General features: G+C 43.2%; 1 protein-coding gene across 11 annotated transcripts in view; it reads left to right on the forward strand.

Moving 5' to 3' along the window:
- The window catches only part of ARHGEF11 (Rho guanine nucleotide exchange factor 11), a 110080-nt gene that overhangs the window by 68899 nt on the left and 25052 nt on the right, over positions 1-16129 (forward strand). For 7 of the 11 annotated variants that reach the window (XM_063650190.1, XM_054484037.2, XM_063650189.1 and 4 more), the window contains 8 exons: positions 4194-4313; positions 5979-6024; positions 6663-6739; positions 7898-8035; positions 12431-12505; positions 12720-12821; positions 14246-14344; positions 15562-15604. In XM_063650190.1, coding sequence (XP_063506260.1) covers positions 4194-4313; positions 5979-6024; positions 6663-6739; positions 7898-8035; positions 12431-12505; positions 12720-12821; positions 14246-14344; positions 15562-15604 — 700 coding nt within the window. The remainder of the gene's footprint in view (positions 1-4193; positions 4314-5978; positions 6025-6662; positions 6740-7897; positions 8036-12430; positions 12506-12719; positions 12822-14245; positions 14345-15561; positions 15605-16129) is intronic. The other 4 variants (XM_063650199.1, XM_063650202.1, XM_054484043.2 and 1 more) reach the window with 1 other exon arrangement.

Below are 16129 nucleotides of genomic sequence, written 5' to 3' on the forward strand. Positions count from 1 at the left end.
TACTATATTATGATAAGTGCTAACATTTATATATTGGCAAATGTCAGAGTAATCAAGACAGTATGATACTGGTTCAAGGATAGACCTGTAGATCAATGGAATAGAATTCAGGTGCCAGAAATTAACCCATACATCTATGGTCAATTGATTTTCAACAAAGGTACCAAGACAATTCAATGGAGAAAGAATAGTATTTTCAACAAATGGTGCTGGGACAACTGGATATCTACATACAGATACTTAATTTGGACCCTTACCTCACACAATAAACAAAATTTAACTCAAAGTGGACAAAGACTTAAATCTAAGAGCCAAAACTATTTTTAAAAACTGTAAAACTCCTAGAAAAAATTTTAGGTAGGAGTAAATCTTCATGACCTTGGATTGGGCAGTGGTTTCTTAGATATGACACCAAAAGCATAACCCCAAAAAAAAAGAAATTGTTGGATTTCATCAAAATTTAAAGCTTGTGTATGTCAAAGGATTCTATCAAGAAAATAAAGACAATGCATAGAAGAAATGGGGAAAAATATTTACAATTCAAGTATCTGATAAGGGTCTAATAGCAGAATATATAAAGGACTCTTAAAAGCTCAACAATAAAAAGACAACCCAATTAAAAAACTTGCAAAGGATTTGAATAGACAGTCTCTAAAGAAGACAGACATACAAATGGCCAGTAAGCATGGGGAGATGCCCAGCATTGTTATTCACAGGAAGATGCTAATCAAAATGACAATGACCTACCACTTCTCACCTATTAGGATGGCTATAACCAAAATAATGGAAAATAACAAGCGTTGTGAGATGTGAAGAAATCTAAACAATACTTGTTTATGTTTTGTCTGCATATTCACTATGCTAATCTATTCCGCCATTGATGGTGGGAGTGTAAAATAGTGCAAGCACTCTGGAAAACAGTTTGACAGTTCTTCAGAACATGAAACACAGCAATACTATATGACCCAGCAGTTCCACTCCCGGGTATATATCCAAGAGAATTGAGAACATAGGTTCACACAAAAACTTGTACATGAACATTGATACCAGCATTATTAATAATAGGCAGAAAGTAGAAACAACCCATATGTTCACCTGCTGATGAATAGATAAGCAAAATATAGTCTGTTCATACAATGGGATTTTACTCAGCCATAAAAAAGAAAGAAGTACTAATAAATGCTTCAACATGGAAGAACCCTGAAAACACTATGCCAGGTGAAAGAAGCCAGACACAAAAATCTACAGGTCGTGTTAGTCCACTTACATGGAATGTCCAAAATATGCAGATTCATGAACAGAAAGTAGATCAGTGGTTGCCAGAGGGTGAAGGAAGGGGAAATTGGGAGTGACTGCTTACAGGTACCAGCTTTCTTTTTGGAGTTATGGAAATGTTCTGGAATTAGATAGTGGGGGTGGCTGCACAACTCCGTGAATATACTAGAGACCACTGAGTTGTACACTTTAAAATGGTGACGTTTATGTCATACGAATTATAGCTCAGTAGCAATTAAAAAAATTTTTAATGCTCTTGGAGCCCAAAACAAAGCATAATTATTTATGGAATAATCAGAAGGCTTCATGAGGTGATGCTTGAGTTGGGTTCAGTCTGCTGTTAATAGAACATTGAAAATGGCAGTGGGACCAGGAGTGGTAGCTCATGCCTGTAATCCCAGCACTTTGGGAAGCCAAAGCGGGAAGATTACTTGAGCCTACGAGTTCAACACCAGCCTGGGCAGCATAGTGAGACCATGTCTCTAAAAAAATTTTAAAAATTAGCCAGGCATAGTGGTGCATGCCTGCAGTCCTAGCTACTTAGGAGGCTGAGGTAGGAGGACCGCTTAAGCCCGGGGGTTTGAGGCTGCAAAGCTATAATCGCACCACTGCACTCCAGCCTGAGTGACAGAGCAAGACCGTGTCTCAAAAAAAAAAAAAAAAAAGAAAATGCAGTGAGTCTTGTGACTGGAAGGTGTTATTGGCCATGAATACCATGAGGAGCTTGGAATTTGTTTTGAAGTCTGTGGGAATTGATCAAAGAACTGTGAGTGGGGAACTGATGACATTTTCAAACCAGTGTTCTTTGGAGAAGTGTGTTAAATGTAAGGAAATCATCGAGGAGGCTATTGCAGTAGATAAGCAATAATGACAGATTTAACAAGAACAGCAGGAGTAAGAACAAAAAGGAGAGGATAGCAATGGGAGACTTGTTAGAGGGCCAATCAGTAGAACTTATCCATTGGTGAAGGAGAAGAAAGAATAAAAGATGGCTCCAAGTTTGTGTGTCTGGGTAGATCAGGTGATACCAGTGACAGAGTGAGATAGAGGAGAGGAGCAGAGCTTAGGGGAAGGAAATGAAGGTCAGCTTTGGGTATACTAGTGTAAGGTGCCCATGAGACATTCAGATAAAAACCAGCCACCAGGCATATGGAGATAACAGGGCTGAACTTAGGAGAAAAGCCTGGGTTGAAACAGAGATTCGGATATCCTCAGTATGAAGGTGATAGTTGAAACTGGGGACTGGATGACTGAAAGAGGTCACCCAGAACACCAGTACAGAGAGGAGACAGCTGAGGATGGAATTGAGGGACATAGGTGCTTCTACAGCACATGGCACTAACCTCTAATATCACACCACTTGCTATTACATTTGATTTTTGAAAGAGTAGCCTGTGCAGTAATGGGAGGAAACTAGATTGTATATGTTGATGAGCGACTAGAAACAAAGAAGTGCAGGGCCCTAGTTGTAGACTAATGTTTTGAAACATTTGGCTGTGGGCTGGGCATGGTGGCTCATGCCTATAATCCCAGCACTTGGGGAGGCCAAAGTAGAGGATCACTTGAGGCCAAGAGTTCAACACCCCCGGGCAACATAGTAAGCCCCTGTGGCTATTTAAATAAATAAATAAAATAAAATCAGAAAACCACAGGCTCATATCCCTTTACAAAAAAAGAAGAAAAAATGGCTGTGAAAAGAAGGAGAAACAAATGGGGCAGTGGCTTGAAGAATCATCAGAAATGATTGAAAGAGTTTTGTTGTCGTGGTGGTTTGTTTTTGTTTGAAATCAGGAAACTTGAACATTTTGTAGGATGGAGAGAAGGAGCCATTGGAAAAAGAATACTTTGAAGATATGTGAACAGTGCCCAAGAAGAGCCCAAAGCAGTCAGAGGGGTTAACTTTTTGAAAGATTTAGACATAGTTTCTCTTCTGAGCCAGGAGAAAAAGATGGCTGAAGAAGTTTCGAAATGGAGTACAGTTGGGAAGGTTTTTACCAGATGGTATTACCTGCCAAGGCTAGGGAAGGGTTGGGGTTTGATGGGCCTGGAGAAGATGAAATATTAAGTATGGGGAATTTGTAAAATGGTTGTCAGGTAGTAGTGAAGCCCCAGATGAGCCTAGATAATATGTGAACCCAATGTCTTTATTTACCAACAAGCTTTATGGAGCCTCTCCTTTTGTAATGAAATGTTAATAGCTGCCATGTATTCGGGTATGTGACTTTGTGCTAGACATTCTGCTAAGCACTTCATATACATAATCTCACTCCACTATTACACCCGTCCCATGAGGCGGGTATTGTCATCTCCATTTTATCAATGAGGATGTATTCAAGCTTGCCCAAGTCTATACAGCTAGTAAGTGGAGGTGCCAGAAGTCAAAGCCAGGTGTCCCTAACTGTGAAGCCCTGAGGAGTGCTAGATAAGTGGCTAGGATGGTACCTGCTCTCTAGGAGCTTCCTGAGGATGGGACTGGCAGAGGCATTGGCTGTTGTAGTTGACACTGCTTCCTCTCATTTCTTGTGGTTCCATTTTGTGTAAGTTCCCTCTTTAGCACTTTTTTATGTTCTGGTCTGGACAGTCACTTAAATATTTCATACTTGAGTGGTAGCTGAAGAAGGCCTCATTTGGGATGTGGGACTTAAGGCAGACCTTGAAGAATGACTCAGATTAGGACAGGCCTTTGTGTTTGTCTTCTTTCTGTGGTTGTCTCCTGTGTTCTTTTTCTCATCACTTACATCTTTTTCTGATCCTGAATGATGTTGAAATACCGTGCATCTACTTGGAGGCAGAGACCTCTTCTCTCTCCTCTTTGTTTTGGGATAACTGCCTATTCTCCCCACTGGTGAGTCATCCATTCTCTACTAACCACCCCTCTGCCTTTTCCCCTCCCCCTTCTCCTCCTTACCCATCCCTAGCGTATCTGTGAGGTCTATAGCCGGAACCCCGCCAGCCTACTGGAAGAGCAGATCGAAGGTGCCCGGCGGCGAGTCACTCAGTTACAGCTGAAGATCCAGCAGGAGACTGGTGGCTCAGTGGTGAGTGATGTAGGCACAGCTCTAGTAAGGGCACATGCAGTGGAACTGGGGATAGAGTGAGGGAAAAAGCAAGGACAGAAGGCTTCTTGGGTTATGCCAGGACCTCAAAGCTGAACTAGTAAGTGTTTAGTATTTTACAAAGAAACCAAGGTCAGCACCAAAGAGGCTGAGCATTGTAGTGACACTTGGTATACCATAAAAAGGAAAAGCCTATTTCTTGCCCTCCAACAACATAGGCAATGGAAAGAAAGAAATATTAAATAAACAGATTGTCAGTGTTAGTCTCCGAATTGTCCTTCCCTTCTGGGTAGTTCCTCTGGGTAGTTCCTCATAGTGGATGTATGTATATTTCTATACTGGTTTTACCCAATATTTCGTCTGGTACCCTTTCCTACCACCTATCCTCAAGTAATGAGTCTTCTCAAAGAAATACGAGTATTTTTTAAAGTCAGACTACATAAAAGCCCCCAGTCTGTTGAGATGGATCTGTATCAGCAGATAACCACACTTTATGGAAAACTCCAGAGAGTAGATGATTCTTTATCTATTCTCTTCAGGGACTTTGCTATTAGTGTCTTACTGCTCTCCATCAGGCCTTAATTCTTGGGGTGAATAAGAAGTAACTCTCCAGAAACTTTAAGGTCTCCAAGAATAACATTTGCCAAAGCCAATAGGAATTATTTAAAGATGATCTACTTTTGCTTTTAGGATATCCAGATCAAAAAAGTTAGGGAAACACAGGCAAATACATTTAAACTGCTTCATTTTCTGAAGGACTTCTCATATTACATGGTTGATAGGTAGGAGCTCAGGTTGTGGACTTAGACCATCTGGATTCAAATCCAGCATCACTTCTCATCAGCTTAAATACTCTTGGGCAAGTTAATTAATCCATAGGAGCCTTAGCTTCCTCATTTATAAAATGGAGATCACAGTGTTGTCAGAGTTAAAGCATGCCTTTGACACAGGGGCTGTACATGTTTGCTGCTGCCACCGCATTGTTGGTTGTGCTATGAGGTGATGAGTCTGAGAAACTAAGCTTGGAATCTGAAGGTCTGAGCTCCAACCCCGGCCTTAGGGTTGACCTGCTGTGTATCTTGGGCAAGTTACTTAAGATCTCTGAGCTTCTGTTCCCTCATTTATAACATGAGAGTAACATGCCTAAGCCAGAGCCATTGAAAGATTAAATGTGACCTAGAAAAGTGCTTTGTAAACAGCAAAGCACTATCAACATCACTTCCTTCACATCCCACTAGCTCAGTCAGTCTCAGGCCAATGCCTGTCCATCCTCCTCAGAGATCTCCAAAGGTAAACCTTTTATATCTTCCCTCAGTCACCTGTTTGAGTCTTTTTTTATACTTCTTGATGGTTAAGAAGTTCTTTCTTGTATCCAAATAAGGCAATAGATGCTTTGAGGTCCAGGGTGATTGGATAAAGCTAGCTTTTAGAATTTCAGTAATGGTAAAGCTCCCTTTCCACCATTAGGGGTCATTGTCATCCTCAAACTGTACAAATGAAGCAATATCTCTTCTAGCTGGGCATTTTTGAGGCAATGAAGCGGAAGAGGCCACTAATTGTAAGCAAATAAGGCACTGATTGGTGGAAGGAAACCGTAGCGGGAGAGGCTGACAGAATTTGCCCACCCTGTGGGCCTTTCTGTTTCAGGACATACTTCCGCTGTATGGTGACACCAGCCAGAGGCCATCAGAAGGTAAGTCCCCCATCACCCCTTTTTTCTCTGGCGTATCTCTAGTCCAGGTTTCTTATCTGTTTACCCTCCCCATGGGGCAGATTCCAGGAAAGAACATATGTAGTGACTCCCCTCTGAGAAATGAAATAATGGGAGAAAGCAGTACAAATACACAGGGAAGCTGGATACAACTTAGGCAGTAGAATTGAGTGTATAGCCAATAGCCGGGATAGGTAAGGGCTAGTAAGATACCAGAATGAGTATGGTCCAGACAGCAGCTTGCCTGACAGCTCCTGGCACTAAGGAATTCAGCAAATATTTGTTGTAAGAAGAAATGGGTGGTGACTAGAGGAGGGTTGGGAAGGAGTTGAGGGGCAAAACTAGTTGTGAGAGAGAGTTATGGAGACTTATTTCAGGAGGTGACATGGCCTGTGCCCAGGTGCAGAGACAGGTGAAAGCTAGATGTGATGAGAGAAGAGGGGAGGTGTGCCGGGAAGTGTCCTAGTCTAGGGTCGTGGGATGAGAGAGCTGAAGGGAAACTGGTGAAAGAAAAGGTGGCAGCTTCCCCTTCCTGCCCTGCGCACAGGTGCCCAGAATAAAGGCTCTCTTTCCCCTAGGCCACAGCTCCTTCTGTATTATAGAAACTATTTTCTTCTCAGGCCGGCTGTCTCTGGATTCCCAGGAGGGGGACAGTGGCTTGGACTCTGGGACAGAGCGCTTTCCTTCCCTCAGTGAGGTGAGTCCCAGCAGGGCAAGGCCCATTCAGAACGTGCATTCGGGGTCCCTTCCCTTGACCCAAGGTTCTGCTGCCTACCAGCTGCACTGAGGCCTCTGTGTGCCTCTTCCATCGTTCTAGTTCTAAGGATGTAATCACTGTGCTCTGGGTTCCAAAGCAGAAATTTCAGATGCATCCAACATGCAAGATTATCAAATCTGGCTTTCATTTTATCATTGTCAACTCTGTTATATAAAGAGTACGGTGGAGAGGGTGGCCATGGCATTAACTGTGGCAAGTCTTTGAGAGTGAGGGAGCAGAGATGAAGTAATCTAAAACAGTGACTTGACCAAAAACACATTTCCACCTGTCCAGGAATAACATCATCTTAGATTAATACAGTGAACCCAACCTATTCAGAAGTGGTAGTCTTTTTTTGCTGTGGATCTTTTTCTTCTCAAATAGCTTGTCTTTTCTGGAATGACTAAAAGAATTTCAGGTTTTGGCCTCAAAGGTTATCTCTTCCAGGTGTTCTCAGTTTGCACATGTAAACTATGAACTGCAATACAAAAGTAAGAATGAGTGGAAGAAGTAGTAATGAAGTTAGCAAAATATTTGCTTAGCCAGAGTAATTAAATATGTGAATATGTGGTTGAAAACATGTTAAAAACCTAATTTTAGATAACAATTGGAATTTTATTTTCTTACTGCCCTGTCCATGGGAAAATGGTGAAATATATGTGAAAGGATCGGTATGTGGAAAAGTCACCAAGAAAGTGGAGTGGGACAGGGATCCTAAAGAATCTACAGTTGACATTATCTGGAAGGCCACAGAGTTGGTGATGAAGAGTGTGTGCTGTGAGTTGAGGCTGCCTGGGTTAAGTCCAGGATACACCTCATGACTAGCTCTCTGACTTAGCAAGTCTCATAACCTCTTGGAGTCTCAGTTTCTTTGTGTGAAAATGGGACGAATAATAGTATCTACCTCAAAGGGCTACTGTGTGAATCGAATGAGATAATATGTAATGAAGGGCTTAGTATAATGCCAGGCACAGAGCAAGTACTGCACTTCTCTTAGCTGATGTTGTAAGTATGGTTGTCACCACCAACACCAAATGAGCTGAGCCTTGAGGGTCTTCCGGACAAGGTGCCTTCTCACAGAATTCTTCGTTTCTCTAGTCATTGATGAATCGGAACTCGGTACTGTCAGACCCTGGGCTAGACAGTCCTCGAACCTCCCCTGTGATCATGGCCAGGGTGGCCCAGCACCACAGGCGGCAGGGCTCGGATGCAGCAGTCCCCTCAACCGGTGACCAGGTGAGTGATCTGGAGCCACCCTGCAGTTTTCCTTTTCTCAGAAGTGAGATTTGGAGGCATGGGTGTTACCAATACATGGTCTTGGATCATCAGACTAAACCCCTGCTTCAGCAACCCAAACTTTGAGACAGTCACTTACATAGAGAGCAAATAGTAAAGAAAGAGAACATGGCATAAATAGAGATATGAAAGTAAGGCTGGCTCCGTTTCTATGTGGAGAGTGGGTGAATGCATCTGTAGGGAGTAACAGCTAAGGAGCAGATAGCTGGTCTTTCTGTCTGTACAGAATAGGAAATAGGTTTAGGCAGTGTTTCTCCAGGATACTAATTTTCAGTTTCCCCGTTCCTTAGCAAAATCCTTTGCTCAAACAAAATCTTATTACTTGGAACCCTAACATAGAAAAGAAAAAAAAAAAAACTCAGCTCCCCTAGGACCTTTACTGATCAACCTCCCCCTGCCCTCAAGGGCACTTCCATGGAGCCCTAAGGTTCTGCAAAACCTGATTTGAAACGCCCTGCTCTCAGGGGTGGAGCTAGATCCAGGAGAGACTTCAGGAAGACGGGTTTGACTTAATGCAAACAGCTTGCAAAGAAGCTGGGCTGTCTGGCAATGGAATGGACTTGAGAGCCAGAGAATTGCCTGTTGTTTTTCAGACACTGTTAACTGTGTCTAACAACGTTCAGACGTTGTTAGACATCTAAATATTCAACGTTCTGCCTGTATAATGTTACTTAATATTTTTCTTTAAGCCAAGTTTAAGTTCTTTAAACTTAAATTCATCTTAAGGAAATCTGTCATTACCTTAAATTAAAACCAGCATCACGATACACAGTAAATGTAGAGTAAATGTAACACTAAATGTAAATTTAGAACCAAGTTTGTTAAATTCTACCTAGAAAGATATAGGACAGTGTAGAAGAAAGCTGCCATTTATATTAAAAAGAGGAAAAGGGGCCTCTTTCTTAAGACATCTCTGGATGAATGTTTAAGAAACTGATGGTTATTGCCTCCGAGGAGAGGAATTAGGTGCCTTGAGGACGAAGTGGATGGAAGACTTTTTATTATCTTTACCCCTTTGTGTCCTTTTAATTTTAAACTACGTGATGTAACTTACTCAAAAAGTAGAGACAAAATTTAAAACAACCTGAAAAATAAACTCTAGATCAATTCTATTGCTTGTCAAAGGCTTTAATTAAGCTTGAGGCCAATTCTGCCTTGGTTAAAGGTATTAAAGCTATGCAGGCACCAGGCTGAAATTTTTCCTGGGTTAATCAAAAGGATGGAATGAGAACTGAAAAGAAACTAACTTTCTTACAATATGAGCCAGTATTATTTAATGCCATGTCCAGATATCACCTAAAATCATTTTGACCCTCAACAAAAATCATCTCACTTAAAATAATTTTGAGTTCCACTTCCCATGCTGGAAAACACTGGTGTCAGGAGTTAAACAGGTGGTATTTTCAAACTGTGGGTTGTTATCTTTTGGTGAGTCATGGTATCAGTATTGAAGGTCATGAGCAGCATCTGTTTTAACGAAGTAGAATCTAATAGCCTGGAAAAGAAAATACCAGAATTCATCAGATGTAATAAAAGCATTTTGTGAAATTTCTGTTTTAATTACATATGTGTGTGCTGAGTTGCAGTGAAAACATATTTATTAGAAGTCATGGTCAACAGAAAGTTTGAAAGCTACTTTCTGGAGTTCTTTTGACTCTGGGAGCCTATTAATCACTGAGTCCAGGAGGAGGTCTTCAGAAGATGGGGTCTCTAAAGTAATTTGGATAAAGAGGGAGAAATGGTACAAGGAAGAAAACAGAGCAAATGATAATCCTACTCACTGAGCTCTCTTTGGTGGTGTTGTGATTTTAGTAAACTTGTCCTCTCACCTTGGAGTTCAGGATTCCAAGCAGCATCTTTTTTCTCTTAGAGCATTTATCCCTCTGCTGTTACTTCCCTATGTGGCTTACCTCAACTTTATATGCTTTATCTCTGTAGGCACCTGGCACATAGTAGCCACCTTCATAATGTGTGGTGAATGAATGACTGAATGGGAGTAATCAAAATTGTCTTCTGAGTGGCATCTTAGGGGAGGACTTATCCAGGACACAGAGCTCTTAAGTTTCTTGAAGCTGAAGTTTCACAGTGTGATCTGTAGAAAAAAGGATCGTGGCCTAAGTGAACATACTTTTTTATAAATCTAGAGTTATGCAGGCATCAAAAGAAAATTCTAATCAAGAGCTACTGTGCAAAAGAAGAATACATGTGACCAAGCCTCTCTGAACCTATTCTGGTTGGGCTGCCAAATTCACAAAAAATAGAATTTAAAAAAGATTACAACATGTGATACTCTAGTGTTACCCATTGTATAAAGTTTGGTTATTCTTACGATGTGGAGGGGAAAGGTGGGGAAAAGGATCTGACAGGTATTAAAATGCTAGTGTACCAGCTGCTGTGCCAGATCTTTACCAAAAAATCTCAAGTAATTCTCACAATCAGGAAAAAAGTTGGCCATTAGAATCTTCGTGTGGTCTAAGGGAATGTCCAAGGGCTAACCTTGTTACTGGCCGGGTCAGAACTAGAATTTAGTTCTCCTGGGCCCCAACACAGAGCTCTTTCCTATCCTAGCCACTCTTTCATTGCCCTCTCTATACCCCTGTCTTTGTAGAACTAAAGGACCAAGTTCAGGTTGCTAAGGGGTTCAGGCATCTATCCTGTTCTAGGAAAGGCTTTCCTTCAGGTGGCTCATAGAAGCAGGTGTGGGGTCAATAGTGTTGGAGCCCTTGTTTTCCTTCTGAAATTTTTTCATCTTCTGAAAACTAAGTTGCTATTTTCAAGTGTTAAGAGCAAATAGAGTATAATTCCAGTTTCTTAGTAGTAATAAATGTTAATAACAGCATAGGAAGAAAACCTATACTTTCCATAAAACTGTCAGCAGCAGGGAAATGGATGCATAAGGAACTCTCACTTTCTGTTATGTCATTCTATAACATTTGATCTTTTTAATAATAAGCATATTCTACTTTTGTAATCAGAAAGAATATGTATTTCTAAAGACTTTTTTAAAAAAATCCTCCCCATAAACAAGCAAAAACTTAGTGCTTTTCAGGTTTCACCAGAGAGCTCAGTAGAGTCAGAAGTGCTCACCCACCACCTCCTGGGGCTCTCAGACCACAAGAGGGTCAGAGAGTAGGGTGTTTCAGAGAGGAGGATACTCAGGATGTGTCTGGGAAATACAAATACAGCACATCAGGCCTGATTCTGCAGCTTTGAGCATGCCAGTCAATCTGTCTGGGCCTCACTTTTTTCAAGTATAAATGAGTGTTAGACTCTAGTTTCTGAGATGCCTTCTGGGCCGCTCGTGTTCTGTGACTCAGTCATTCTGGGCATAGAGACCATAAATATCCAGGAAAACAAAAAAGGGGTGAGGAGCATCAGAGAGAAACTGTCAGGAAAAGCCCCTTAAGAAAGTGGGTTAGAGGGGTATCATAGGTCTGGGTTAAAGTAGGCACATGTAAGCTGAGTGGGTTCCAGAAGCAGAGAACTTGTTGGGGAATCACTGGAAATGAAAAATATCAAATTGAGTGAGAAATAGAGTTAGTAGAAAAGCTTTGAAAGCTCAAGGAACCTTTAGGAGAAAAATTTGTTCAGTGAAGCATCTGAAAAGTTTATGCAATATGAAGTCTCATCATACCTAATCCATGGCATGTCCATTAGGATTAGGTTTTTATTTAAATTAGCATAAGGGGGGAAAGAAAGGAAAGCCAGACTAAGAAATTTGGATTTTAGACAGGTAATGGGGATCTACCACAGATTCTTGAGCGGGCAAGCGAAATAATGCAAATGGTGTTAGAGAAAGATCAGCCACATCTCCATTTGTTCAGAGAGACAGAGATCTACTAGTAGGCTCTCCGATCATTATTTAGCCACCAGTACTTACTAGGCACAGAATAACTGTTCAGTAGCACTGTGGTAGACACTAGGTTTGGAGGATGTGTGTTTGGGGTAGGGGTGGCTGTTTAGTCTGTTAAGGAAAACAGAGCCCCCAACCCAGCAGTCCAGCAGGAGCTGTAGGCTCTTATTTTGTTGACTGACAGTCCCACCCCAGATCTTTTGCAAACAGGAAGAGAGCATTTTCTCCTACTTCCCATCTTCATATGTCATGTGACCAGGCTGTTCTGAATCTGCCCTGCCCCACCCAGAAGCAGTTGACTTCCTGCAAGTGGAAATCATTTCATCTCTGCTCTGATTTGGGGGCGGGAGTGAGATGCCAACGTTCACCAGACCCGGGTGGCTTTGTGAGTGCTGTGCTGCAACTAAACAAACTTCACTGAGGTGGTTGAATCCTCTGTCCTCTATAACTTCTCATCCCTGCAACTTGACTCTCTCCCCCAGGGTGTAGATCAAAGCCCAAAGCCTTTAATTATTGGCCCAGAGGAAGACTATGACCCGGGTTATTTCAACAACGAGGTAACGGTTTCCTAGTTTTCTCCTTTCATCATTTTTTTTGTCATACAAGCTGCTCTTGACTAGAAGCAGTTTGACTAGCCTCAGCTGTGAAGGGAACTTGAGGCGGGGAGCCTCCTGTTATGAACCCAGGACGGGGAATCACGTGGGAGCTAAGCTGGAACCCGCTGTGCTGCTGTGCCCGGCCTCCCACCATGCTCATCCTTCTGCCTTCCAGAGTGACATCATATTCCAGGATCTGGAGAAACTGAAGTCTCGGCCAGCTCACCTGGGGGTTTTTCTACGTTACATCTTCTCTCAGGCGGACCCCAGTCCACTGGTAAGTCAGAAGCATCCGTCTTGATTGAGTGCCTGCTGGTACTGGGCAGAGAGGACCTCTAGCCTCTGTTTCTGCTCCCTGGCTGTTACAAGTCAGATCCATGGGCACAGTCAGGCACTTCAAGGACAGACAAAATAGCCAAGAAGATGAAACCTATGGAGAGGGGATTTTTCACTGTATGATGCAGCTAACTACATCAGCTGCCTAGGGAGGAGTAAGAGAGCAAGGCCAGGAAAACTCATTCTTGATCAGTTCAGGAAATCGTCTTGGAGAAGTTGCTCTTCCTAGAGTTTTTTTTTTTTTTTTTTTTTTGAGACGGAGTCTCGCACTGTCGCCCAGGCCGTAGTGCAGTGGCTCATTCTCAGCTCACTGCAAGCTCCGCCTCCCAGGTTCACGCTGTTCTCCTGCCTCAGCCTCCCGAGTAGCTGGGACTACAGGCACCCATCACCATGCCCGGCTAATTTTTTTATATTTTTAGTAGAGACGGGGTTTCACCATATTAGCCAGGATGGTCTCGATCTCCTGACCTCATGATCCACCCGCCTCGGCCTCCCAAAGTGCTGGGATTGCAGGCATGAGCCACCGCGCCCGGCCTCTTCCTAGAGTTTTTTAAACGCAGGTAGATACAGACCGACTAGGGAGTTGAGAGAGTGGCCCTGCGAGAAAACTTGCAGATGGCAAGGCTTAAAGGGTCTTTCGTGTGAAGGTGATGACAAGAAGGAATGTGAGGGGATGGAGACCAAAGTGCCGGGAACAGTGCTCAGAGCCAGCAGCCTTCCCAGTTTCCTCATTCTGTTCAGCTGCTTAGAAAGGAAGGGCAGATGGAGGAGAGGGGTTGCAGTTGTATTCTTCAGAATAAACTTCTTACCTGGGGCATGGGCTGCTGTTTTGTCTTTCTGGGGATACCATCAGAAGCCAGAATGAACAGCCATCCACAGGTATTCATTGAACACCTGTGTGCAAGTCCAAGTGCCAGAAGCATTCCTGAATAAAGACAGGGCACACCACAAAGAGAAATAAAACATGAACCCTCAGGAAACAAGACGTAAACCAGCACAAGACACAAATGAAATAGCACGTGTGGAGAGGATACAGAGTTGAGGAGTGATCAGTGTTGAAGACGTGCCCGTGGGAAAGGGGTTGGGGATTATTTTACCACAGGTTTCTGAAATAGTCAGACCCCAGCTTTCTCAGCCTCAGCACTGTTTTGAACTGGAGAATTCTTTGTTGGGGTAGACTGTTCTGTTCCTTTGGGGAAATATGGCTGCATCACTGGGCTGTACCCACTAGATGCCAGTAGCACCGCACTTGCTCAGTAGTTGTGACAACTAAAAATGTCTCCAGACATGGCCAAATGTCCCCTAGGGGGCAAAATCACTGCTAGGGGAGAACCACTGCTCTAACCCAGTTCTCTCTCCTGCTAGCTTTTTTACCTGTGTGCAGAAGTTTATCAGCAGACAAGCCCCAAGGATTCCCGAAGCTTGGGGAAAGACATCTGGAATATTTTCCTGGAGAAAAATGCGGTAAGGCAGTCATCGATTGGATTATAATTTTATTATATTCTTTGAACTACTCAGAGGCAGGGAAAATTAAGCAAAACATTCTGGCCAAACGGAGACAGGTTCTTAAAGAGAAATCTAGGCTGAGAGATTAATATTCCTGGATTCTGTTCCTAGCGCCACTCTCAAAAAATCTCGCAGTACCTCTGTTGTTCCCACATATAGAATACACATTGCCTCTCTCTGGAATGTTTGGAGGAAGAGATTGTACCAAATTCTCCCTATTCTCCCCTGATTCAGTGCCCTGGTTCCCCCCAACCCTCCCTGCCTTGCCCATCCCTAGGCCGAAGAAACAGAGGTCTCGAGACATCAGATGATCTAGATCCGTGAGGCAAGAGGAAAACCCCGGTTTCCGAAGCTCAGTCTGAGTTGCTATTACTGCCCAAAGGCAGGAGTCAGAGGTGGGAGGCCCCAGAGTGTCTGGGGTAGACAGCACCCTGTGCATTGGGACAGAGTTCCCCGGGTATGTCAGGGATCCCGCTGGCAAGAGCATTTCTGCCTGCAAAGGGCAATTGCCATCCCAGACTTTCTAATCTGATCAACTAGACTAATTCCAAGGTGACTTTATTCTTTTGGCAGTAAGCTAGTAGGGTTAATGAGGTTGGAGAAAATTGGTTTTTCTTAAGAGTTTTATATTTGCCCTCTTAAATGGGTCTTGAGTAGGGAGGTTAGAGCTGCCAGTTGTTCTCTCTTGGTTGTTATGGAACCTCTCCAGTATCCAGGTGTCAGGGACTTGTGTAGCAAAAGCCAGAATACCATGCTAACTGCAAGGCTGGGTGACACAAGGCTAGCTTTCCCATGGGAGTGAGCGGGCAGGAAAGTCCACCAAATAGCCTAATGAAGGCTTTTCCTTTTCCCTTGCTGCTAAGTCAGCACAGGTCCACTTTTTGGACAACATGCCATTCCATGCGCTCTAATGGCCTGGAAATAAGAGTGAAAAAAACTGCCTGTGCCGTCCTTAGAATATAGTACCAGCTTGCTCTGTAGCCTCAGACTCCATTTCCCAAAAACCCTAGCCTAGAATTCAGGTATGCAGTTGGAGAGTGATAAGAAGGATGGTAGGCAGATGTAGGCAAAAAGGCAAGAAGTTCATGTGGCCAAGCCCTCTTCGCCCCGCACACTGTTCATCTCCCTGGAGTGTGCAGACCTGACCTCTTCTGCTCCACACTTCTGTTTTTTAGCCTCTGAGAGTGAAGATCCCTGAGATGCTACAGGCTGAAATTGGTAAGTTGGCTCATTGGTCGGTTAGTCTCTTCTTGGTGGCTTTCTTGTCCTGAGCTCTCAGGAGGCTCCAGAGGACAGAAGGGACATAGTCCCTGTCCTTGGGCAACCGTCTTCTAATAGAGGAAAAGACCCATGGGACAATTGCTCCAGAACACTCCACAGTAGATTACGGACAGGTGCAAATGGGACAGACCCCTGCTTAGGCGCTCACTCTGCCGGGGGGAGCTTGTCATGGGAAGACATTGGACTTGGAGTTAGGAGACCTGGGTTCATGTCTGCCAGCCTTCTACATGACCTCTCTGGGCTTCCGTTGGCTTATCTGAACAAAGAGGAAATAGACTTGATCAGGGATTCCTCAGCCAGGTTGATTATCAAGAATCCCTTGGGGAACTCAAAAAATACAGAAACTAGGGCCTCACTCCATCCTCCCTGCAGAGTTGGAATCTCCAGAGTGGTTTTTCTTATTGTTTTTTTTTGGGGGGGAGTGTTTTATTTTTGTTTTTATAAGTTCCCTAACTAATACTG

Source organism: Pongo pygmaeus, chromosome 1, assembly GCF_028885625.2.
Source record: "Pongo pygmaeus isolate AG05252 chromosome 1, NHGRI_mPonPyg2-v2.0_pri, whole genome shotgun sequence".
NCBI lineage: Eukaryota > Metazoa > Chordata > Mammalia > Primates > Hominidae > Pongo > Pongo pygmaeus.